This window comes from Ranitomeya variabilis, chromosome 2 (genome assembly GCF_051348905.1).
Source record: "Ranitomeya variabilis isolate aRanVar5 chromosome 2, aRanVar5.hap1, whole genome shotgun sequence".
Classification (NCBI taxonomy): Eukaryota; Metazoa; Chordata; class Amphibia; order Anura; family Dendrobatidae; genus Ranitomeya; species Ranitomeya variabilis.
The window spans coordinates 892,073,958-892,100,524 of NC_135233.1; the positions used below are offsets into that span (position 1 = coordinate 892,073,958).

Genomic DNA, 26,567 nt, shown 5'->3' on the forward strand with positions numbered 1-26,567 from the left:
TACTATTATGTGGCATTGCCGGGTGCTGGTATATGGAGTGGGATTAAGAGACGCCATCTGTCACACAAGCGCTGAGCTCCGTGATTGGCTCGCGGTAAGTTGTAATGTCATTCTTGGTGCCTGTTATATTGCAGGTAGTCATTTATATTGATCTTTTTGTTTCCATCCGATTGTGAGCTAACAGTGAGGCAGACGACATTTATACGTTAAATTATAAATCTAAAATGCGATCAATTAAATGACACTTCCTCCTTAAGACAGGCCTTATATGAATAAGACTGAAATGTCTTTCTCAGATATTGTGTAGAACTACCATCATAATATTGTCATTAATCTCCCCAGGATCTTGAAGCCCAGCTGCAACAGATAAGAGAGCAACATTTCAAGAAATCACAGGAGCTGCACGAGCACAAGACAAAAGAAAAGCACATGATATCAGAAATTAATGGAAGCCAAGCCTCGCTGAGAAACCTTAATAGTCAACTGCAAAAACTTGACCTGCATGCTTTAAAGCAACAGGGGATCATTTACAATCAGGTACAAATGCATGCTGGTTTTCAACCATTAAATCCCTTAAATACCATTGCTGTGATTAAGAAAAGCTAACCACATGCAGGACATTTTATTGTAATTGAAATATTTTCAAATATAGAAAGACAGCTAGGAAAAAGCTTTCCAAGAACATAACCAACCATCTGAAGGATAACAAAGGGTCAGAAATCACGATTAAGAACAGTGTATTAGTTGAATTACAGTAATTAACGTCTCATTTAGTATTCGTGTATGTGCATGTGTGTATATATATATATATATATATACATACATACATACATACACACATATATATATATATATATATATATATATATATATATATATATACGTATATATATACATGTACATACATGACCACAGCTATATACAGTGCCTTGCGAACATATTTGGCTCCCTGGAACTTTTCATTCTTTTCCCACATATCGTGCTTCATACATAAAGATACAAAATGTAAATTTTTGGTGAAGAATCAACAACAAGTGGAACACAATTGTGAAGTTGAATGAAATTTATTGGTTATTTTAAATTTTTGTCGAAATTCAAAAACTGAAAAGTGAGGCGTGCAATATTATTCGGCCCCTTTACTTTCAGTGCCGCAAACTCACTCCAGATGTTCATTGTGGATCTCTGAATGATCCAATGTTGTCCTAAATGCCTAATGATGATAAATATAATCCACCTGTGTGTAATCAAGTCTCCATATAAATGCACCTGCTCTGTGATAGTCTCAGGGTTCTGTTTGAAGCACAGAGAGCATCATGAAGACCAAGGAACACAACAGGCAGGTTCGTGATACTGTTGTGGAGAAGTTTAAAGCTGGATTTGGATACAAAATGATTTCCAAAACTTTAAACATCCCAAGGAGCACTGTGCAAGCGATCATATTGAAATGGAAGAAGTATCATACCACTACAAATCTACCAAGACCCGGCCGTCCCGCTAAACTTTCATCTCAAACAAGGAGAAGACTGATCAGAGATGCAGCCAAGAGACCCATTATCACTCTGGATGAACTGCAGAGATCTACAGCTGAGGTGGGACAGTCTGTCCATAGGACAACAAACAGTCATACACTGCACAAATGTTGTGAACTCTATTTTTGGGCTCCCTCTAGTGGTCACAAGCGGTACTGTGTAGTGTTGTCTTTCTGCAGGTTGGCCGCATCAGCTGGTTCGTTATCCTTGGCTGGTTTCCTATTTAGCTCACCTGGATACTCAGTTCCTTGCCTGCTATCAATGTATTCAGTGCTCTTCAGATTCCTTGTGACTACCTTGCTCCCAGTCTCTCCAAGACAAGCTAAGTTTTTGTTTGTTCATTTTTTGATTATCAGCATTCATCATGTTTCTTGTCCAGCTTGCTAAAATGTGATTTCCTCGCTTGCTGGTTGCTCTAGGGGACTGAGTTTCTCCCCCCACACCGTTAGTTGGTGCGGGGGTTCTTGAAATCTCAGAGTGGATATTTTGTAAGGGTTTTTTACTGACCGCATAGATTCCCTTTTCTATTTTCTGCTATCTAGTATTAGTGGGCCTCATTTGCTGAATCTGCTTTCACCCCTGTGTATGTGCCTTCCTCTTACCTCACCGTTATTATCTGTTGGGGGCTTCTATATCTTTGGGGATTATTTATCTGGAGGCAAGAGAGGTCTTTCTTTCGCTCTAGGGGTAGTTAGTTCCTCAGGCTGGCTCGAGACGTCTAGGATTTTTTAGGCACGTTCACCGGCTACTTCTAGTGTGTTTGGATAGGTTCAGATTTGCGGTCAGTCCAGTTTGCCACCTCCCTAGAGCTTGTCCTATGTTTGTTACTTAGCTGGAGTAATTTGTGATCCTCAACCACTAAGGATCATAACAGTATAGCAGGCCAAAAAGTGTTTAATGCATCGCCGAAGTGGGATAAAAAGAAGACCTGAGTACATTTTTTTTTTTTTTCTCCTCCTGCTTTTCCTTTGCTGCAGTCTGTTTAGCTTCTTTCATCCCCTTGAACTCTGGGTGGTTTTGAGCTCAGCTGCATAGGGTTGAGCGACTTTCATTTTTTTAAGATCGAGTAGGGTTTTGGGAAACCCGATTTTGTCCAGAGTCGAGTCGAGTGCAGTCGGCCGATTATCGCTAAAAGTCGGGGATCGACCGAAACACGAAACCCAATGCAAGTCAATGGGGAAGCATAGTCGGCAGTGAGTGGAGGCCAGGAAAACACCTACAGTGCCCATTTTAATGCCAAAAACATCCATTCTTGTTTCTGAAGCTTGTCAATCTTAATTAACTTTATAATAATAGTTGGGCATAGGGAATTGGGGGTCATTTGGCAAAAGTTGTGGGGGGAGTAGGGCCGGCTCAAGTTTTTCGTGGGCCCAGGAAATGCGGACTACGTCACGGCGGTGTTGCAGGGAAAGGTAATTATTTAAAAGTTGCAAGTGCTGTGATCCTGAGCAAGCAGGGGGGGGGCCCACTCGTTCGCATTGCCACTGGCACAGGGCCCCTCAAAGTACGGCGGTGTGTTTGCATGGCGGGGGCGCCTCCCACCAGCAGCGACACTTTTGCGTACTCTGAGGGGCCCTGTGCCAGTGACGTCGCCAACGAGTATGCCCCCCCACCTGATGAAGGAACCTGCACTTTCATCTGCACCTTCCTCTTTGTCCCTGTGTAAGGTGGTATAACATGCGGGAAGGGGAACCTTACTTTCAGCAGGGACAGATTCTGGCTGTGTAGAGTACAAGGGGAATGTAGTGGTCTCGGTCAATGTACCAGCAGACTCATTTAGCAGTGGCTGGGCAATGGGCAGGATGAGGAGGAAACAGATATAGGGCCAAAGAATAAAGTAGGCTACATGCAGTTCAAAATTGGTAACAGGACTAAACAGGCGGCATTGCTTTGTTCAGTGGAGTAGCAAACCCAGGAGCAGCAGACACTGTTTCAAGGGCCTAACCACACTAGTAGGCCAAATGCAGTTTAATATCTGATAGTATAGGGCGAAAGCCAGAATGTGGAAGCTCAGCTTTGTTCAGTTGAGGACAACACCAGGGAGGGGCAGACACCTTTAGTAGGCCGGAAAAGCCTATTGCATTTTTTAAAATGGTAATTTGGAGCAGAAGGTTGAAGCTCAGCTTTATTTAGTTGAGGGCAACACCAGGGAGGGGCAGAAGCCGTTAGTAGGCCCTAACCACCATTTTTTTTTTAAAACCACTTAATGAGAGCCGGAAGGTTGAAGCTCAGCTTTATTTAGTTGAGGACAACACCAGGGAGGGGCAGAAGCCGTTAGTAGGCCCTAACCACCATTTTTTTTTTTTAAAACCACATAATGAGAGCCGGAAGGTTGAAGCTCAGCTTTATTTAGTTGAGGACAACACCAGGGAGGGGCAGAAGCCGTTAGTAGGCCCTAACCACCTTTTTTTTTTTAAAACCACATAATGAGAGCCGGAAGGTTGAAGCTCAGCTTTATTTAGTTGAGGACAACACCAGGGAGGGGCAGAAGCCGTTAGTAGGCCCTAACCACCTTTTTTTTTTTTAAAACCACATAATGAGAGCCGGAAGGTTGAAGCTCAGCTTTATTTAGTTGAGGACAACACCAGGGAGGGGCAGAAGCCGTTAGTAGGCCCTAACCACCATTTTTTTTTTTAAAACCACATAATGAGAGCCGGAAGGTTGAAGCTCAGCTTTATTTAGTTGAGGACAACACCAGGGAGGGGCAGAAGCCGTTAGTAGGCCCTAACCACCTTTTTTTTTTTTAAAACCACATAATGAGAGCCGGAAGGTTGAAGCTCAGCTTTATTTAGTTGAGGACAACACCAGGGAGGGGCAGAAGCCGTTAGTAGGCCCTAACCACCTTTTTTTTTTTTAAAACCACATAATGAGAGCCGGAAGGTTGAAGCTCAGCTTTATTTAGTTGAGGACAACACCAGGGAGGGGCAGAAGCCGTTAGTAGGCCCTAACCACCATTTTTTTTTTTAAAACCGCATAATGAGAGCCGGAAGGTTGAAGCTCAGCTTTATTTAGTTGAGGACAACACCAGGGAGGGGCAGAAGCCGTTAGTAGGCCCTAACCACCATTTTTTTTTTTAAAACCACATAATGAGAGCCGGAAGGTTGAAGCTCAGCTTTATTTAGTTGAGGACAACACCAGGGAGGGGCAGAAGCCGTTAGTAGGCCCTAACCACCTTTTTTTTTTTTAAAACCACATAATGAGAGCCGGAAGGTTGAAGCTCAGCTTTATTTAGTTGAGGACAACACCAGGGAGGGGCAGAAGCCGTTAGTAGGCCCTAACCACCATTTTTTTTTTTAAAACCACATAATGAGAGCCGGAAGGTTGAAGCTCAGCTTTATTTAGTTGAGGACAACACCAGGGAGGGGCAGAAGCCGTTAGTAGGCCCTAACCACCTTTTTTTTTTTTAAAACCACATAATGAGAGCCGGAAGGTTGAAGCTCAGCTTTATTTAGTTGAGGACAACACCAGGGAGGGGCAGAAGCCGTTAGTAGGCCCTAACCACCTTTTTTTTTTTTAAAACCACATAATGAGAGCCGGAAGGTTGAAGCTCAGCTTTATTTAGTTGAGGACAACACCAGGGAGGGGCAGAAGCCGTTAGTAGGCCCTAACCACCTTTTTTTTTTTTAAAACCACATAATGAGAGCCGGAAGGTTGAAGCTCAGCTTTATTTAGTTGAGGACAACACCAGGGAGGGGCAGAAGCCGTTAGTAGGCCCTAACCACCTTTTTTTTTTTTAAAACCACATAATGAGAGCCGGAAGGTTGAAGCTCAGCTTTATTTAGTTGAGGACAACACCAGGGAGGGGCAGAAGCCGTTAGTAGGCCCTAACCACCTTTTTTTTTTTTAAAACCACATAATGAGAGCCGGAAGGTTGAAGCTCAGCTTTATTTAGTTGAGGACAACACCAGGGAGGGGCAGAAGCCGTTAGTAGGCCCTAACCACCTTTTTTTTTTTTAAAACCACATAATGAGAGCCGGAAGGTTGAAGCTCAGCTTTATTTAGTTGAGGACAACACCAGGGAGGGGCAGAAGCCGTTAGTAGGCCCTAACCACCATTTTTTTTTTTAAAACCACATAATGAGAGCCGGAAGGTTGAAGCTCAGCTTTATTTAGTTGAGGACAACACCAGGGAGGGGCAGAAGCCGTTAGTAGGCCCTAACCACCTTTTTTTTTTTTTAAAACCACATAATGAGAGCCGGAAGGTTGAAGCTCAGCTTTATTTAGTTGAGGACAACACCAGGGAGGGGCAGAAGCCGTTAGTAGGCCCTAACCACCATTTTTTTTTTTAAAACCACATAATGAGAGCCGGAAGGTTGAAGCTCAGCTTTATTTAGTTGAGGACAACACCAGGGAGGGGCAGAAGCCGTTAGTAGGCCCTAACCACCTTTTTTTTTTTTAAAACCACATAATGAGAGCCGGAAGGTTGAAGCTCAGCTTTATTTAGTTGAGGACAACACCAGGGAGGGGCAGAAGCCGTTAGTAGGCCCTAACCACCTTTTTTTTTTTTAAAACCACATAATGAGAGCCGGAAGGTTGAAGCTCAGCTTTATTTAGTTGAGGACAACACCAGGGAGGGGCAGAAGCCGTTAGTAGGCCCTAACCACCTTTTTTTTTTTTAAAACCACATAATGAGAGCCGGAAGGTTGAAGCTCAGCTTTATTTAGTTGAGGACAACACCAGGGAGGGGCAGAAGCCGTTAGTAGGCCCTAACCACCTTTTTTTTTTTTAAAACCACATAATGAGAGCCGGAAGGTTGAAGCTCAGCTTTATTTAGTTGAGGACAACACCAGGGAGGGGCAGAAGCCGTTAGTAGGCCCTAACCACCTTTTTTTTTTTTAAAACCACATAATGAGAGCCGGAAGGTTGAAGCTCAGCTTTATTTAGTTGAGGACAACACCAGGGAGGGGCAGAAGCCGTTAGTAGGCCCTAACCACCATTTTTTTTTTTAAAACCACATAATGAGAGCCGGAAGGTTGAAGCTCAGCTTTATTTAGTTGAGGACAACACCAGGGAGGGGCAGAAGCCGTTAGTAGGCCCTAACCACCTTTTTTTTTTTTAAAACCACATAATGAGAGCCGGAAGGTTGAAGCTCAGCTTTATTTAGTTGAGGACAACACCAGGGAGGGGCACACAGACAGACTCCTTTAGTAGGCCTGAAAAGCCTATTGCATTTTTCAAAATGGTAATTTGGAGCAGAAGGTTGAAGCTCAGCTTTATTTAGTTGAGGGCAACACCAGGGAGGGGCAGAAGCCGTTAGTAGGCCCTAACCAAAGTTGAAGGCCAAATGCAGTTTAATTTCTGATACTATAGGCCGAAAGCCAGAAGGTGGAAGTTCCGATTTAGACAGTGGAGCACAATTTGAATTAGGGACTGCAGACAGACTTAGTAGGCTGTCCCCTGTGGACCATGCATCCACCACATTAACCCATTGCGCCGTAATGGACACGTAATCTTCCGTGGCCATGCCTACAGGTCCATGCGTCTGTTGTCAGGTGCACCTTTGTACTCACAGATTGCCAGAGTGCATGGACAATGCGGTCTTCTACATGCTGGTGGAGGGTTGGGATGGCTTTTCTCGCAAAAGAAGTGTCGACTGGTTAGCTTGTAGCGTGGTACAGCGTAGTCCATCATGGCCTTATTAATAGTAAATAAAATATATAACTAGGCTCTATGAACTTTTAAATAGGTTCCAGGGGTACACGGGCAGCATTGGTGTGGTCAGTGGAGGAGTATTGCAAGTAGGGGCTGCAGACAGGCTATCAAAGGCCTAAAATAACAAACAGTAGGCAGTCATGGCAGTTTTACATCGGTTACATGGATACACAGGCAGGCACTCCAGGCAGCATTGTGGTCAGTGGAGGAGTATTGCAAGTAGGGGCCGCAGACAGGCTATCAAAGGCCTAAAATAACAAACAATAGGCTCATTGCAGTTTTACAGCGGTTACATGGATAGACGGGCAGGCAGCTTGGTGGTGGTGAGTGGAGGAGTATTTAAAGTAGGGACCGCAGACAGGCTTCAAAGGCCTAACATAAGAAAATGGGCTGGCTGTAGGCACTTTATAATTGGTTCCAGGGGTACACGGGCAGCAGTGGTCTGGTCAGTGGAGGAGTATTTAAAGTAGGGACCGCAGACAGGCTTCAAAGGCCTAACATAAGAAAATGGGCTGGCTGTAGGCACTTTATAATTGGTTCCAGGGGTACACGGGCAGCAGTGGTCTGGTCAGTGGAGGAGTATTTAAAGTAGGGACCGCAGACAGGCTTCAAAGGCCTAACATAAGAAAATGGGCTGGCTGTAGGCACTTTATAATTGGTTCCAGGGGTACACGGGCAGCAGTGGTCTGGTCAGTGGAGGAGTATTTAAAGTAGGGACCGCACACAGGCTATCAAAGGCCTAAAATAACAAACAATAGGCTCATGGCAGTTTCACAGCGGTTACATGGATACACGGGCAGGCAGCTTGGTGGTGAGTGGAGGAGTATTTAAAGTAGGGACCGCACACAGGCTATCAAAGGCCTAAAATAACAAACAATAGGCTCATGGCAGTTTCACAGCGGTTACATGGATACACGGGCAGGCAGCTTGGTGGTGGTGAGTGGAGGAGTATTTAAAGTAGGGACCGCAGACAGGCTTCAAAGGCCTAACATAAGAAAATGGGCTGGCTGTAGGCACTTTATAATTGGTTCCAGGGGTACACGGGCAGCAGTGGTCTGGTCAGTGGAGGAGTATTTAAAGTAGGGACCGCAGACAGGCTTCAAAGGCCTAACATAAGAAAATGGGCTGGCTGTAGGCACTTTATAATTGGTTCCAGGGGTACACGGGCAGCAGTGGTCTGGTCAGTGGAGGAGTATTTAAAGTAGGGACCGCAGACAGGCTATCAAAGGCCTAACATAACAAACAATAGGCTCATGGCAGTTTCACAGCGGTTACATGGATACACGGGCAGGCAGCTTGGTGGTGAGTGGAGGAGTATTTAAAGTAGGGACCGCACACAGGCTATCAAAGGCCTAAAATAACAAACAATAGGCTCATGGCAGTTTCACAGCGGTTACATGGATACACGGGCAGGCAGCTTGGTGGTGAGTGGAGGAGTATTTAAAGTAGGGACCGCACACAGGCTATCAAAGGCCTAAAATAACAAACAATAGGCTCATGGCAGTTTCACAGCGGTTACATGGATACACGGGCAGGCAGCTTGGTGGTGGTGAGTGGAGGAGTATTTAAAGTAGGGACCGCAGACAGGCTTCAAAGGCCTAACATAAGAAAATGGGCTGGCTGTAGGCACTTTATAATTGGTTCCAGGGGTACACGGGCAGCAGTGGTCTGGTCAGTGGAGGAGTATTTAAAGTAGGGACCGCAGACAGGCTATCAAAGGCCTAACATAACAAACAATAGGCTCATGATGGCAGTTTCACAGCGGTTACATGGATACACGGGCAGGCAGCTTGGTGGTGAGTGGAGGAGTATTTAAAGTAGGGACCGCAGACAGGCTATCAAAGGCCTAACATAAGAAAATGGGCTGGCTGTAGGCACTTTATAATTGGTTCCAGGGGTACACGGGCAGCAGTGGTCTGGTCAGTGGAGGAGTATTTAAAGTAGGGACCGCAGACAGGCTATCAAAGGCCTAACATAACAAACAATAGGCTCATGATGGCAGTTTCACAGCGGTTACATGGATACACGGGCAGGCAGCTTGGTGGTGAGTGGAGGAGTATTTAAAGTAGGGACCGCAGACAGGCTATCAAAGGCCTAAAATAACAAACAATAGGCTCATGGCAGTTTCACAGCGGTTACATGGATACACGGGCAGGCAGCTTGGTGGTGGTGAGTGGAGGAGTATTTAAAGTAGGGACCGCAGACAGGCTTCAAAGGCCTAACATAAGAAAATGGGCTGGCTGTAGGCACTTTATAATTGGTTCCAGGGGTACACGGGCAGCAGTGGTCTGGTCAGTGGAGGAGTATTTAAAGTAGGGACCGCAGACAGGCTATCAAAGGCCTAAAATAACAAACAATAGGCTCATGGCAGTTTTACAGCGGTTACATGGATACACAGGCAGCTTGGTGGTGAGTGGAGGAGTATTTAAAGTAGGGACCGCAGACAGGCTATCAAAGGCCTAAAATAACAAACAATAGGCTCATGGCAGTTTCACAGCGGTTACATGGATACACGGGCAGGCAGCTTGGTGGTGGTGAGTGGAGGAGTATTTAAAGTAGGGACCGCAGAAAGGCTTCAAAGGCCTAACATAAGAAAATGGGCTGGCTGTAGGCACTTTATAATTGGTTCCAGGGGTACACGGGCAGCAGTGGTCTGGTCAGTGGAGGAGTATTTAAAGTAGGGACCGCAGACAGGCTTCAAAGGCCTAACATAAGAAAATGGGCTGGCTGTAGGCACTTTATAATTGGTTCCAGGGGTACACGGGCAGCAGTGGTCTGGTCAGTGGAGGAGTATTTAAAGTAGGGACCGCAGACAGGCTATCAAAGGCCTAACATAACAAACAATAGGCTCATGGCAGTTTCACAGCGGTTACATGGATACACGGGCAGGCAGCTTGGTGGTCAGTGGAGGAGTATTTAAAGTAGGGACCGCAGACAGGCTATCAAAGGCCTAAAATAACAAACAATAGGCTCATGGCAGTTTTACAGCGGTTACATGGATACACAGGCAGCTTGGTGGTGAGTGGAGGAGTAGTGCAAGGAGTGTCTGTCCCAGTACTCCCAAAATATAAATAGATGTTAATGTCTCGCAAAACAACCAAAACAAAAAAAAAAGGTGGCATACTTAGGTACAGGGGTGGGCTCATCTACTGAGTTTCTGACATTGTAATTTGGCAGTAACTATTTAATGGTGCCAATATAGGACACAGACACAGACTACTTTAAGTTGCATCATAGATGTCTACAAATTTGTATTGTCAGTGCCAGACATTGAATGATGTCAGCGAATAGACTAAAGATTGGTGGAGCTGTGCGACATAATTTTGCACGTGGTAGAGCACATTTTGAGCTGGGGTAGGGGGGAACTCTCTTGAGGCCGGCGGGACCGCCCCAGGGCCCCTCATGTTACAACGGTGTGTCTGACGTTGGGTGCGCACCACCACCGCCAGAGACACTACATTGTACTATGAGGGACCCAGTAGCAATGCCGTCAACCAAAAGCGAGCACACCCACCTCTTCAGACAAACAGCAGTCTCACGGGTGCTTGCGCCAAGTCGCGATACCACGGCCCCGTGTGGGGAGTTTTGCCATTTAGGGAGGTGTAAACATGTCGTATGCTGTACAATCAGCTGCAGCAAATTAGACATTAGAAAAGTAATTCACAGGCAAGAGCTTTTCATAGGAAAGCTAGGTGTCGGCCGGGCAAGGTGGGGCAAAAGATTTCGAAATCCAGTTGTGGTTCATTTTAATGAATGTTAGATCGTCAACATTTTGGGTAGCCAGACGAGTCCTTTTTTCGGTTAATATTGAACCTGCAGCACTGAATACTCTTTCTGATAGGACACTTGCTGCCGGGCAAGCAAGCTCCTGCAATGCATATTCTGCCAATTCTGGCCAGGTGTCTAATTTGGAGGCCCAGTAATCAAATGGGAATGACGGTTGAGGGAGAACATCGATAAGGGATGAAAAATAGTTAGTAACCATACTGGACAAATGTTGTCTCCTGTCACTTTCAATTGATGCAGCAGTACCTGTCCTGTCTGCGGTCATAGCAAAATCACTCCACAACCTGGTCAGAAAACCCCTCTGTCCAACGCCACTTCTGATGTGTGCACCCCTAACACTCCTAGTCTGCTGCCCCCTGGAGCTTGTGTGAGAACGATCACGTGCGCTGTGTGCTGGGAATGCCTGAAGCAAACGGTCAACAAGAGTTGATTGTTTGGTTGCTAATATTAGTTCCAAGTTCTCATGTGGCATAATATTTTGCAATTTGCCTTTATAGCGTGGATCAAGGAGGCAGGCCAACCAGTAATCGTCATCGTTCATCATTTTCGTAATGCGTGTGTCCCTTTTTAGGATACGTAAGGCATAATCCGCCATGTGGGCCAAAGTTCCAGTTGTCAAATCTCCGGTTGTGATTGGTTGAGGGGCAGTTGCAGGCAAATCTACGTCACTTGTGTCCCTCAAAAAACCAGAACCCGGCCGTGACACGCAACCAATTTCCTGTGCCCCCGTGAAAGTTTCCGCATTAAAAATATACTCATCCCCATCATCCTCCTCGTCCTCCACCTCCTCTTCGCCCGCTACCTCGTCCTGTACACTGCCCTGACCAGACAATGGCTGACTGTCATCAAGGCTTCCCTCTTCCTCTGGTGCAGACGCCTGCTCCTTTATGTGCGTCAAACTTTGCATCAGCAGACGCATTAGGGGGATGCTCATGCTTATTACGGCGTTGTCTGCACTAACCAGCCGTGTGCATTCCTCAAAACACTGAAGGACTTGACACATGTCTTGTATCTTCGACCACTGCACACCTGACAACTCCATGTCTGCCATCCTACTGCCTGCCCGTGTATCCTCCCACAAATAAATAACAGCACGCCTCTGTTCGCACAGTCTCTGAAGCATGTGCAGTGTTGAGTTCCACCTTGTTGCAACGTCTATGATTAGGCGATGCTGGGGAAGGTTCAAAGACCGCTGATAGGTCTGCATACGGCTGGCGTGTACAGGCGAACGTCGGATATGTGAGCAAAGTGCACGCACTTTGAGGAGCAGGTCGGAGAACCCAGGATAAGTTTTCAATAAGCACTGCACCACCAGGTTTAAGGTGTGAGCCAGGCAAGGAATGTGTTTCAGTTGGGAAAGGGAGATGGCAGCCATGAAATTCCTTCCGTTATCACTCACTACCTTGCCTGCCTCAAGATCTACTGTGCCCAGCCACGACTGCGTTTCTTGTTGCAAGAACTCGGACAGAACTTCCGCGGTGTGTCTGTTGTCGCCCAAACACTTCATAGCCAATACAGCCTGCTGACGCTTGGCAGTAGCTGGCCCATAATGGGACAACTGGTGTGCAACAGTGTCATCTGCCGATGGAGTGGTTGGCCGACTGCGTTCTGTGGAAGAGCTGTAGCTTCTGCAGGAGGACGAGGAGGAGGAGGAGGGGGTGCGAACGCCTACAGCCAACTGTTTCCTAGACCGTGGGCTAGGCACAACTGTCCCTAAATTGATGTCGCCTGTGGACCCTGCATCCACCACATTCACCCAGTGTGCCGTGATGGACACATAACGTCCCTGGCCATGCCTACTGGTCCATGCATCTGTAGTCAGGTGCACCTTTGTACTCACAGATTGCCTAAGTGCATGGACGATGCGCTGTTTAACATGCTGGTGCAGGGCTGGGATGGCTTTTCTGGAAAAAAAGTGTCGACTAGGTAGCTCGTATCGTGGTTCAGCGTACTCCATCAGGGCTTTAAAAGCTTCGCTTTCAACTAAACGGTAGGGCATCATCTCTAACGAGATTAGTCTAGCTATGTGGGCGTTAAAACCCTGTGTACGCGGATGCGAGGATAAGTACTTCCTTTTTCTAACCAGAGTCTCATGTAGGGTGAGCTGGACTGGAGAGCAGGAGATCGTGGAACTTTCGGGTGTGCCGGTGTACATGGCAGACTGAGAGACGGTTGGAGACGGTATTGTTTCCGCCGGTGCCCTAGATGCAATATTTCCTCCTACTAAACTGGTGATTCCCTGACCCTGACTGCTTTTGGCTGGCAAAGAAACCTGCACAGATACTGCCGGTGGTGCGGAAAATGGTGGCCTTACAGTGACGGAAGGGATGTTGCGTTGCTGACTAGCTTCATTGGCCGAGGGTGCTACAACCTTAAGGGACGTTTGGTAGTTAGTCCAGGCTTGAAAATGCATGGTGGTTAAGTGTCTATGCATGCAACTAGTATTTAGACTTTTCAGATTCTGACCTCTGCTTAAGCTAGTTGAACATTTTTGACAGATGACTTTGCGCTGATCAGTTGGATGTTGTTTAAAAAAATGCCAGACTGCACTCTTCCTAGACTCGGATCCCTTTTCAGGGATTGCAGACTGAGCTTTAACCGGATGGCCACGCTGTCCTCCAACAGGTTTTGGCTTTGACACGCGTTTTGGGCCAGATACGGGCCCGGCAGATGGAACCTGTTGCGATGTTGATGCCTGCTGCGGCCCCTCCTCCACCTCCGCTTCTGAACTACTGCCGCCTGCACCCTGTTCCCCCAATGGCTGCCAATCGGGGTCAATAACTGGGTCATCTATTACCTCCTCTTCGAGCTCGTGTGCAACTTCGTCTGTGTCACTGTGTCGGTCGGTGGTATAGCGTTCGTGGCGGGGCAACATAGTCTCATCAGGGTCTGATTGTGGATCTGTACCCTGAGAGGGCAATGTGGTGGTCTGAGTCAAAGGAGCAGCATAGTACTCTGGCTGTGGCTGTGCATCAGTGCACTCCATGTCAGAATCTACTTGTAATGGGCATGGCCTGTTAAATGTTTCACTTTCTAAGCCAGGGACGGTATGTGTAAAGAGCTCCATGGAGTGACCCGTTGTGTCGCCTGCTGCATCCTTCTCTCTTGTTGTAGTTTTTGCTGAGGAGGACAAGGAAGCGACTTGTCCCTGACCGTGAACATCCACAAGCGACGCGCTGCTTTTACATTTACCAGTTTCGGAAGAGGAGGCAAAAGAGCTAGAGGCTGAGTCTGCAATGTAAGCCAAAACTTGCTGTTGCTGCTCAGCCTTTAAAAGCGGTTTTCCTACTCCCAGAAAAGAGAGCGTTCGAGGCCTTGTGTAGCCTGACGACGAAACTGGCTCCACAGCTCCAGACTTAGGTGGAATATTTTTATCCCCACGACCACCTGATGCTCCACTACCACTACCATCATTACCAGCTGACAATGAACGCCCACGACGACCTCTTGCACCAGACTTCCTCATTGTTTAAAAATCGTAACCAAACTAACTTTATTTGTTGCTGTCAAACAACTTACACGGTGAGCTATAACTTCAGTATGATTTCAATATCCCTTAACAGGTTGGTGAGACCACAAGGAAAATCAGGCACAATGTTACACACTCTGTTTTCTGTGACACCAAATCACAGAGATGACACACACGCAGGACTGTCACTCAAGCACTAATGTCAATATTAATCTCCCACCTAATTTATTTTTTTTTTTTTCTCTGTGAGACTTTAGAAACCAAATAATATTTAAAAAAAAAACAAAAAAACAAGGCTTTCTATGGCCCACTGAATGAGAGATGGCACGCACAGGAGTGGCACACAAGCCCTGACTGAGGCCAATATTTTTCTCCCACTGATTGATGTAGTGTTTTTGTGTTGAGGTTGATTTTAAAACACAAATGAAGGAAAAAAATAAAAAGGCTTTCTATGGCCCACAATTAGAGAGAGAGGTGGCACACCCAGGAGTCAAGACTGGCACACAAGCTGAAATGGCAATATTACTCTCCCACTGTTTTTTTATGTATTTTTTTTTTATTTTCAGGGAGACTTTAGAAACCAAATAATATTAAAAAAACCAAAAAATAAATAGGCTTTCTATGGCCCACTGAATGAAAGGGAGAGAGGTGGCACACCCAGGAGTCAAGACTGGCACACAAGCTGAAAGGGCAATATTACTCTCCCACTGTTTTTTTATGTATTTTTTTTTTTTATTTTCAGGGAGACTTTAGAAACCAAATAATATTAAAAAAACCAAAAAATAAATAGGCTTTCTATGGCCCACAATTAGAGAGAGAGGTGGCACACCCAGGAGTCAAGACTGGCACACAAGCTGAAATGGCAATATTACTCTCCCACTGTTTTTTTATGTTTTTTTTTTTTATTTTCAGGGAGACTTTAGAAACCAAATAATATTAAAAAAAAACAAAAAAACAAGGCTTTCTATGGCCCACTGAATGAGAGGGAGAGAGGTGGCACACCCAGGAGTCAAGACTGGCACACAAGCTGAAATGGTAATATTACTCTCCCACTGTTTTTTTATGTATTTTTTTTTTTTATTTTCAGGGAGACTTTAGAAACCAAATAATATTAAAAAAACCAAAAAATAAATAGGCTTTCTATGGCCCACTGAATGAAAGGGAGAGAGGTGGCACACCCAGGAGTCAAGACTGGCACACAAGCTGAAAGGGCAATATTACTCTCCCACTGTTTTTTTATGTATTTTTTTTTTTTATTTTCAGGGAGACTTTAGAAACCAAATAATATTAAAAAAACCAAAAAATAAATAGGCTTTCTATGGCCCACTGAATGAAAGGGAGAGAGGTGGCACACCCAGGAGTCAAGACTGGCACACAAGCTGAAAGGGCAATATTACTCTCCCACTGTTTTTTTATGTATTTTTTTTTTTTATTTTCAGGGAGACTTTAGAAACCAAATAATATTAAAAAAACCAAAAAATAAATAGGCTTTCTATGGCCCACAATTAGAGAGAGAGGTGGCACACCCAGGAGTCAAGACTGGCACACAAGCTGAAATGGCAATATTACTCTCCCACTGTTTTTTTATGTTTTTTTTTTTTATTTTCAGGGAGACTTTAGAAACCAAATAATATTAAAAAAAAAACAAAAAAACAAGGCTTTCTATGGCCCACTGAATGAGAGGGAGAGAGGTGGCACACCCAGGAGTCAAGACTGGCACACAAGCTGAAATGGCAATATTACTCTCCCACTGTTTTTTTATGTATTTTTTTTTTTTATTTTCAGGGAGACTTTAGAAACCAAATAATATTAAAAAAACCAAAAAATAAATAGGCTTTCTATGGCCCACTGAATGAAAGGGAGAGAGGTGGCACACCCAGGAGTCAAGACTGGCACACAAGCTGAAAGGGCAATATTACTCTCCCACTGTTTTTTTATGTTTTTTTTTTTTTTTCAGGGAGACTTTAGAAACCAAATAATATTAAAAAAAAAAAAAAAAAAAAAAATAGGCTTGCTATAGCCCACTGAATGAGAGATAGCACACACAGCAGTGGCACACAAGCCCTGACTGAGGCCAATATTTTTCTCCCACTGATTGATGTAGTGTTTTTGTGTTGAGGTAGATTTTAGAACACAAATCACGGAAAAAATAAATAGGCTTTCTATGGCCCACTGAATGAAAGGGAGAGAGGTGGCACACCCAGGAGTCAAGACTGGCACACAAGCTGAAAGGGCAATATTACTCTCCCACTGTTTTTTTATGTATTTTTTGTTTTTTCAGGGAGACTTTAGAAACCCAATAATATTTAAAAAAAAAAATAAATAGGCTTTCTATGGCCCACTGAATGAGAGGGAGAGAGGTGGCACACCCAGGAGTCAAGACTGGCACACAAGCTGAAAGGGCAATATTATTCTCCCACTGTTTTTTTAGGTTTTTTTTTTTTTTTTCAGGGAGAATTAGAAACCAAATAATATTAAAAAAAAAAAAAAAAAATAGGCTTGCTATAGCCCACTGAATGAGAGATAGCACACACAGCAGTGGCACACAAGCCCTGACTGAGGCCAATATTTTTCTCCCACTGATTGATGTACTGTTTTTGTGTTGAGGTAGATTTTAGAACACAAATCACGGAAAAAATAAATAGGCTTTCTATGGCCCACTCAGTGAGAGATGGCACACACAGGGATGGCACTGTAGCAGAAATGCCAATCTTAATCTCCCACAAAAAAAACAAACAAAAAAAAAAAAAAAACTGTCCTACAATTACTATCTCCCTGCAGTAATGTAAGCCAGGTATGGCAGGCAGCAATAGGAGTGGACTGATGCACAAATTAAATAAAAAGTGTGGAAAAACAGAAAAGATAGCTGTGCAGAAAGGAAGGAACAAGAGGATATGTGCTTTGAAAAAAGCAGTTGGTTTCCACAGTGGCGTACACACAGCAATACAGCTATCACGGAGCCTTCTAGGGCAGCCCAATGAGCTACAGCGCTGAGGGGAAAAAAAAAAAAAAATAGCTTCCACAGTCCCTGCACACCGAAGGTGGTGTTGGACAGTGGAAATCGCTGCAGCACAAGCGGTTTGGTGGTTAGTGGACCCTGCCTAACGCTCTCCCTGCTTCTGATGAAGCGGCAGCAACCTGTCCCTAAGCTCAGATCAGCAGCAGTAAGATGGCGGTCGGCGGGAACGCCCCTTTATAGCCCCTGTGACGCCGCAGACAGCAAGCCAATCACTGCAATGCCCTTCTCTAAGATGGTGGGGACCAGGATCTATGTCATCACGCTGCCCACACTCTGCGTTCACCTTCATTGGCTGAGAAATGGCGCTTTTCGCGTCATTGAAACGCGACTTTGGCGCGAAAGTCGCGTACCGCATGGCCGACAAGCACAGGGGTCGGATCGGGTTTCATGAGACGCCGACTTAGCCAAAAGTCGGCGACTTTTGAAAATGATCGACCCGTTTCGCTCAACCCTACAGCTGCAGACATGAATGTTCAGACTCTGACTTCTAGTGTGGATCATCTTACTGCACGGGTGCAAAGTATTCAGGATTTTGTTATTCATAGCCCTATGTCAGAACCAAAGATACCCATTCCTGAGTTGTTTTCTGGAGATAGATCTAGGTTTCGAAATTTTAAGAATAATTGTAAGTTATTTCTATCTCTGAGACCTCGTTTCTCTGGTGATTCCGCTCAGCAAGTTAAGATTGTTATCTCCTTGTTGCGTGGCGACCCTCAGGATTGGGCTTTCTCTCTGGCACCAAGAGATCCTGCATTGCTTAATGTAGATGCATTTTTTCTGGCTCTTGGACTGCTTTATGAGGAGCCTAATCTTGAGAATCAGGCAGAAAAAGCTTTGCTGGCTATCTCCCAAGGTCAGGATGAACCAGAGGTGTATTGTCAAAAATTTCGGAAATGGTCGGTGCTTACTCAATGGAATGAGTGTGCCCTGGCTGCAAATTTCAGAGAAGGTCTTTCTGAGGCCGTTAAGAATGTTATGGTGGGGTTTCCCACCCCTACAAGTCTGAGTGATTCTATGGCTTTAGCCATTCAGGTTGATCGGCGTTTGCGGGAGCGCAAATCTGCTCATCCTTTGGCGGTATTTTCTGAACAGAGACCTGAGTCTATGCAATGTGACCGAACTCTGACCTGAATTGAGCGACAAAGTCATAGACGTCAAAATGGTTTGTGCTTTTACTGTGGTGATTCTACTCATGTTATCTCAGCATGCTCTAAACGCTTAAAAAAAATCGCTAAACCTGTCACCTTTGGTACTATACAGCCTAAATTTATTTTGTCTGTTACTTTGATTTGTTCTTTGTCGTCCTACTCGGTTATGGCTTTTGTGGATTCGGGTGCTGCCCTGAATCTGATGGATTTGTCGTTTGCCAGGTGCTGTGGTTTTGTCCTGGAGCCTTTGGAATTTCCTATTCCTCTGAGGGGAATTGATGCTACGCCATTGGCTGAGAATAAGCCTCAGTATTGGACGCAAATGACCATGTGCATGACTCCCGTACATCAGGAGGTGATTCGCTTTCTTGTTCTGCATAATTTGCATGATGTTGTCGTTTTGGGTCTGCCATGGCTGCAGGCTCATAATCCAGTTTTAGATTGGAAAGCTATGTCTGTGTCAAGTTGGGGTTGTCAGGGAATTCATGGCGATACTCCGTTGGTGTCTATTGCGTCTTCCACTCCTTCTGAGGTCCCTGAGTTTTTGTCTGACTACCAGGATGTATTTGATGAGCCCAGGTCCAGTGCCCTGCCCCCTCATAGGGATTGTGACTGTGCTATAAATTTAATTCCTGGTAGTAAATTCCCTAAGGGACGACTTTTTAATTTGTCTATACCAGAGCATGCCGCGATGCGGAGTTATATAAAGGAGTCTTTGGAGAAGGGACATATTCACCCATCCTTTTCCCCTCTTGGTGCAGGATTCTTTTTTGTGGCCAAGAAGGACGGTTCTTTGAGACCTTGTATAGATTATCGTCTTCTGAATAAAATCACAGTCAAATTTCAGTATCCTTTGCCACTATTGTCTGATTTGTTTGCTCGGATTAAGGGGTCCAGTTGGTTCACCAAGATAGATCTCCGTGGTGCGTATAATCTTGTGCGCATTAAGCAGGGAGATGAATGGAAAACAGCATTTAATACGCCCGAAGGCCATTTTGAGTACTTAGTGATGCCTTTTGGACTCTCTAATGCTCCTTCTGTGTTTCAGTCCTTCATGCATGACATCTTCCGAGAATATCTGGATAAATTTATGATTGTTTATCTGGATGACATTTTGGTCTTTTCTGATGATTGGGAGTCCCATGTGAAGCAGGTCAGGATGGTGTTTCAGGTCCTGCGTGCTAATGCTTTATTTGTGAAGGGCTCAAAATGCCTCTTCGGAGTACAGAAAGTCTCCTTTTTGGGTTTTATTTTTTCTCCTTCTACTGTGGAGATGGACCCAGTCAAGGTCCAGGCTATTCATGACTGGACTCAGCCCACATCTTTTAAGAGTCTTCAGAAGTTCTTGGGTTTTGCTAATTTTTACCGTCGTTTCATCGCTAATTTTTCTAGCGTGGTTAAACCTTTGACGGATTTGACCAAGAAGGGTTCTGATGTGACTAATTGGTCTCCTGTGGCCGTGGAGGCCTTTCGGGAGCTGAAGCACCGGTTTTCTTCAGCTCCAGTCTTATGTCAGCCAGATGTCTCTCTCCCCTTCCAGGTCGAGGTTGATGCTTCTGAGATTGGAGCAGGGGCTGTTTTGTCGCAGAGAAGCTCTGATGGCTCTGTGATGAAGCCATGTGCTTTCTTTTCAAGAAAATTTTCGCCTGCCGAGCGGAATTATGATGTTGGTAATCGGGAGTTGTTGGCTATGAAGTGGGCATTTGAGGAGTGGCGACATTGGCTCGAAGGAGCTAAACATCGTGTGGTGGTCTTGACTGATCACAAAAATCTGATTTACCTCGAATCTGCCAAGCGCCTGAATCCTAGACAGGCTCGTTGGTCGTTGTTTTTCTCCAGTTTCAACTTCATGGTCTCATACCTGCCTGGTTCAAAGAACGTGAAAGCTGATGCACTTTCTAGGAGTTTTGTGCCTGACTCTCCGGGAGTTTCTGAGCCGGCTGGTATTCTCAGAGAGGGAGTGATTTTGTCTGCCATTTCCCCAGATTTGCGACGAGTGCTGCAGAAATTTCAGGCGGATAGACCTGACCGTTGTCCACCAGAGAGACTGTTTGTCCCGGATAAATGGACCAGCAGAGTTATTTCCGAGGTTCATTCTTCGGTGTTGGCGGGTCATCCTGGGATTTTTGGTACCAGAGATTTGGTGGCTAGGTCCTTCTGGTGGCCTTCCTTGTCGCGGGATGTGCGTTCCTTTGTGCAGTCTTGTGGGATTTGTGCTCGGGCTAAGCCTTGCTGTTCTCGTGCCAGCGGTTTGCTTTTGCCTTTGCCTGTTCCGAAAAGGCCTTGGACGCACATTTCCATGGATTTTATTTCGGATCTTCCAGTATCTCAGAAAATGTCTGTCATCTGGGTGGTGTGTGATCGTTTTTCCAAGATGGTCCATTTGGTGCCCTTGCCTAAGTTGCCTTCTTCCTCCGATTTGGTTCCTCTATTTTTTCAGAATGTGGTTCGCTTGCACGGCATTCCTGAAAATATTGTGTCTGATAGAGGATCCCAGTTTGTGTCCAGGTTTTGGCGGACTTTTTGTGCTAAGATGGGCATTGATTTGTCTTTTTCGTCGGCCTTCCATCCTCAGACTAATGGCCAAACCGAGCGAACTAATCAGATGTTGGAAACTTATTTGAGATGTGTTGTTTCTGCTGATCAGGATGATTGGGTGACTTTTTTGCCATTGGCCGAGTTTGCCCTTAATAATCGGGCTAGTTCTGCTACTTTGGTTTCGCCTTTTTTCTGCAATTCTGGTTTCCATCCTCGTTTTTCCTCGGGTCAGGTTGAGCCTTCTGACTGTCCTGGGGTGGATTCTGTGGTGGATAGGTTGCAGCAGATTTGGAACCATGTGGTGGACAATTTGAGGTTGTCACAGGAGAGGGCTCAGCGCTTTGCCAACCGCCGCCGCGGTGTGGGTCCCCGACTTCGTGTTGGGGATTTGGTGTGGCTGTCTTCTCCTATGAAGGTCTCCTCTCCTAAATTCAAGCCTCGCTTCATTGGTCCTTATAAGATCTTGGAAATCTGTTGTGAAATTGGATTCTGGGCTCCCCCGGTGGCCACTGGTGGAATTGAACTTGTGTGCATCATCCTCTCTGTTCACCTGTTCCCATCAGGATGTGGGAGTCTCTATATAACCTTGCTCCTCTGTCAGTTTCATGCCGGTCAACAATGTAATCAGAAGCCTTTCTTTGCATGTTCCTGCTACTAGACAACTCCCAGCTAAGTTGGACTTTCGTCCTTGTTTGTTTTTGCATTTTGTTCCAGTTCACAGCTGCTGTTTCGTTACTGTGTCTGGAAAGCTCTTGTGATCTGAAATTGCCACTCTGGTGTTATGAGTTAATACTAGAGTCTTAAAGTAATTTCTGGATGGTGTTTTGATAGGGTTTTCAGCTGACCATGAAAGTGCCCTTTCTGTCTTCCTGCTATCTAGTAAGCGGACCTCGATTTTGCTAAACCTATTTTCATACTACGTTTGTCATTTCATCTAAAATCACCGCCAATATATGTGGGGGCCTCTGTCCGCCTTTTGGGGAAATTTCTCTAGAGGTGAGCCAGGACTGTATTTTCCTCTGCTAGGATTAGTTAGTCCTCCGGCTGGCGCTGGGCGTCTAGGGATAAAACGTAGGCACGCTACCCGGCCACTGTTAATTGTGCGGCAGGTTTAGTTCATGGTCAGTTTAGATTCCATCTTCCAAGAGCTAGTTCTTATATATGCTGGGCTATGTTCTCTCGCCATTGAGAATCATGACAGAAATCCTTAACCCGGTGTCTTTTCGTTTGGATCTCCCAGCATCGTTTGCCATTCATAATGTGTTCCATAGGTCTTTGTTGCGGAGGTATGTGGTACCTGTGGTTCCTTCTGTTGAGCCTCCTGCTCCGGTGCTGGTCGAGGGCGAATTGGAGTACGTGGTGGAGAAGATTTTGGATTCTCGTATCTCTAGACGGAGGCTTCAGTATTTGGTTAAGTGGAAGGGCTATGGTCAGGAGGATAATTCCTGGGTTGTCGCCTCTGATGTTCATGCGGCCGATTTGGTTCGTGCCTTCCACGCGGCTCATCCTGATCGCCCTGGGGGTCTTGATGAGGGTTCGGTGACCCCTCCTCAAGGGGGGGGGGTACTGTTGTGAACTCTATTTTTGGGCTCCCTCTAGTGGTCACAAGCGGTACTGTGTAGTGTTGTCTTTCTGCAGGTTGGCTGCATCAGCTGGTTCGTTATCCTTGGCTGGTTTCCTATTTAGCTCACCTGGATACTCAGTTCCTTGCCTGCTATCAATGTATTCAGTGCTCTTCAGATTCCTTGTGACTACCTTGCTCCCAGTCTCTCCAAGACAAGCTAAGTTTTTGTTTGTTCATTTTTTGATTATCAGCATTCATCATGTTTCTTGTCCAGCTTGCTAAAATGTGATTTCCTCGCTTGCTGGTTGCTCTAGGGGACTGAGTTTCTCCCCCCACACCGTTAGTTGGTGCGGGGGTTCTTGAAATCTCAGAGTGGATATTTTGTAAGGGTTTTTTACTGACCGCATAGATTCCCTTTTCTATTTTCTGCTATCTAGTATTAGTGGGCCTCATTTGCTGAATCTGCTTTCCCCCCTGTGTATGTGCCTTCCTCTTACCTCACCGTTATTATCTGTTGGGGGCTTCTATATCTTTGGGGATTATTTATCTGGAGGCAAGAGAGGTCTTTCTTTCTCTCTAGGGGTAGTTAGTTCCTCAGGCTGGCTCGAGACGTCTAGGATTTTTTAGGCACGTTCACCGGCTACTTCTAGTGTGTTTGGATAGGTTCAGATTTGCGGTCAGTCCAGTTTGCCACCTCCCTAGAACTTGTCCTATGTTTGTTACTTAGCTGGAGTAATTTGTGATCCTCAACCACTAAGGATCATAACAACAAATCTGGCCTTTATGGAAGAGTAGCAAGAAGAAAGCCATTTCTCAAAGATATCCATAAAAAGTGTTGTTTAAAGTTTGCAACAGGCCGCCTGGGAGACACACCAAACATGTGCAAGAAGGTGCTCTGGTCAGATGAAACCAAAATCAAACGTTTTGGCAACGATATGTTTGGCGTAAAGGCAACACAGCTCATCACCCTGAACACACCATCCCCTCTGTCAAACATGGTGGTGGCAGCATCATGGTTTGGGCCTGCTTTTCCTCAGCAGGGACAGGGAAGATGGTTAAATAGATGGGAAGATGGATGGAGCCAAATACAGGACCATTCTTGAAGAAAACCTGTTGGAGTCTGCAAAAGACCTGAGACTGGGACAGAGTATTGTCTTCCAACAAGGCAATGATCCCAAACATAAAGCAAAATCTACAATGGAATGGTTCACAAATATACGTATCTAGGTGTTAGAATGGCCAATTCAAAGTCCAGATATTCAATCCAATCAAGAATCTGTGGAAAGAGCTGAAAACTGCTGTTCACAAACGATCTCCATCAAACCTCACTGAGCTTGAACTGTTTGCCAAGGAAGAATGGGCAAGAATTTCAGTCTCTCGATGTACAAAACTGATAGAGACATACTCCAAGTGACTTGCAGCTGTAATCACATCAAAAGGTGGCGCAACAAAGTATTAAACGGAATTTGTCACCCCAAATTTGGCTTATAAACTAAGGCCACCGGCATCAGAAGCTTATCTGCAGCATTCTGTAATGCTGTAGATAAGCCCCAGATGTATCCTGAAAGATAAGAAAAACAGGTTATATTATACTCACCCAGGGGCAGTCCCGCTGCGGTCTGGTCCGATGGGCGTCGCGGTCCTTGTTCGGCGCCGGGTTCATACAATGAAGTCCTCTTCTTGTCTTCCTGCCTTGACTCCTGCGCAGGCGTACTTTGTCTGCCCTGTTGAGGGCAGAGCACAGTACTGCAGTGCGCAGGCGACAGGCCTCTCTGACCTTTCCTGGCACTTGCGCACTGCAGGAGCCGCGGCAGGAAGAAAAGAAGAGAACGACATCAGATGAAGATGGGAGGCGCCGGACCCAAACCGTGACTCCCATCGGACCCGAACCACAGCGGGACCGCCCAAGGGTGAGTATAACCTGTTTTTCTTATCTTTCAGGATACATTGGGGGCTTATCTACAGCATTACAGAATGCTGTAGATAAGCCTCAGATGCCGGTGGCCTTACTTTATAGGCTAATTTTAGGGTGACAGATTTCATTTAACTTAAAGGGGCCGAATAATATTGCACACCTCACTTTTCAGTTTTTGAATTTCCATAAAAATTTAAAATAACGAATAAATTTCGTTCAACTTCTCAATTGTGTTCCACTTGTTGATTCTTCACCAAAAATTTACATTTGGTATCTTTATGTTTGAAGCATGATATGTGGGAAAAGGTTGAAAAGTTCCAGGGAGCCGAATACTTTCGCAAAGCACAAGTACAAGTGCTTCTCAATAAATTAGAATATCATCAAAAAGTTAATTTATTTCAGTTCTTCAATACAAAAAGTCAGACTCATATTATATAGAGTCATTACAGAGTGATCTATTCCTAGTATTTATTTCTGCTTATGTTGATGATTATGCTTACAGCCAATGAAAACCCAAAAGTCATTATCTCAGTAGATTAGAATAATTAACAAAAACACCTGCAAAGGCTTCCTAAGCATTTTAAAAGGTCCCTTAGTCTGTTTCAGTAGGCTCCACAATCATGGGGAAGACTTCTGACTTGACAGATGTCCAGAAGGCAGTCATTGACACACTCCACAAGGAGGGTAAGCCACAAAAGATCATTGCTAAAGAAGCTGGTTGGTCACAGAGTGCTGTATCCAAGCATATTAATGAAAACTTGAGTGGAAGGAAAAGGTATGGTAGAAAAAGATGCACAAACAACAAACATTGAAAGGATTGTTAAGAAAAAGCCATTCAAAAATTTGTGGGAGATTCACAAGAAGTGGACTGCTGCTGGAGTCATTGCTTCAAGAGCCACCACACACAGACGTATCCATGACATAGTAGCATAGTTTTTAAGGTTGATGGAAGACTTTAAGTCCATCTAGTTCAACCCATAGCCTAACCTAACTTGCCCTAACATGTTGATCCAGAGGAAGGCAAAAAAACCCATGTGGCAAACAGTAAGCTCCACATTGGGGAAAAAATTCCTTCCCGACTCCAAATACGGCAATCAGACTAGTTCCCTGGATCAACGCCCTATCAAGGAATCTAGTATATATAACCTGTAACATTATACTTTTCAAGAAAGGCATCCAGTCCCCTCTTAAATTTAAGTAATGAATCACTCATTACAACATCATACGGCAGAGAGTTCCATAGTCTCACTGCTCTTACAGTAAAGAATCCGCGTCTGTGATTATGATTAACCCCTTCCCGACCCATGACGCCTATGCGGCGTCATGGAATGATCACATCCCTGCAGATCGGGTGAAAGGGTTAATTCCTATTTTACCCGATCTGCAGGGAGAGGGGGAGTTGTACTTCAGCCTAGGGGGGGTGGCTTTGCCCCCACGTGGCTACGATCGCTCTGATTGGCTGTTGCACTTTCAACAGCCAATCAGAGCAATTTGCAATATTTCACCTATGAAAATGGTGAAATATTGCAATCCAGCCATGGCCGATGCTGCAATAGCATCTGCCATGGCTGGAAATCATGTTCTGGCCCCCCCCACCGCCCCCGATCTCCTCCCCAGTCCTCCGTTCTGTCCGGTACCCCCCTCCGTCCCCCTGTCCGCTCCCCCGTGCTCCTGTCCGCTCCCCCGTGCTCCTGTCCGCTCCCCCGTGCTCCTGTCCGCTCCCCCCGTCCTCCGATCCCCGCCCCTGTGCTCCGATCCACCCCCCCCACCACCCCCTCATACTTACCGATCCTCCCGAAGTCGGTCCGTCTTCTCCCTGGGCGCCGCCATCTTCCAAGATGGCGGACGCATGCTCAGTGCGCCCGCCGAATCTGCAAGCTGGCAGATTCGTTACAAGTACATTTTGATCGCTGTGGTAGGTTCTACCACAGCGATCAAAATAAAAAAA

At 45.5% G+C, this 26,567-nt stretch overlaps 1 protein-coding gene across 1 annotated transcript in view; it reads left to right on the plus strand.

Annotated features, from left to right (window-relative positions):
- Positions 1-26,567, plus strand: part of CCDC39 (coiled-coil domain 39 molecular ruler complex subunit) — a 149,678-nt gene that overhangs the window by 31,851 nt on the left and 91,260 nt on the right. Inside the window, exon 10 of the mRNA XM_077290449.1 lies at positions 343-537. Coding sequence (XP_077146564.1) covers positions 343-537 — 195 coding nt within the window. The remainder of the gene's footprint in view (positions 1-342; positions 538-26,567) is intronic.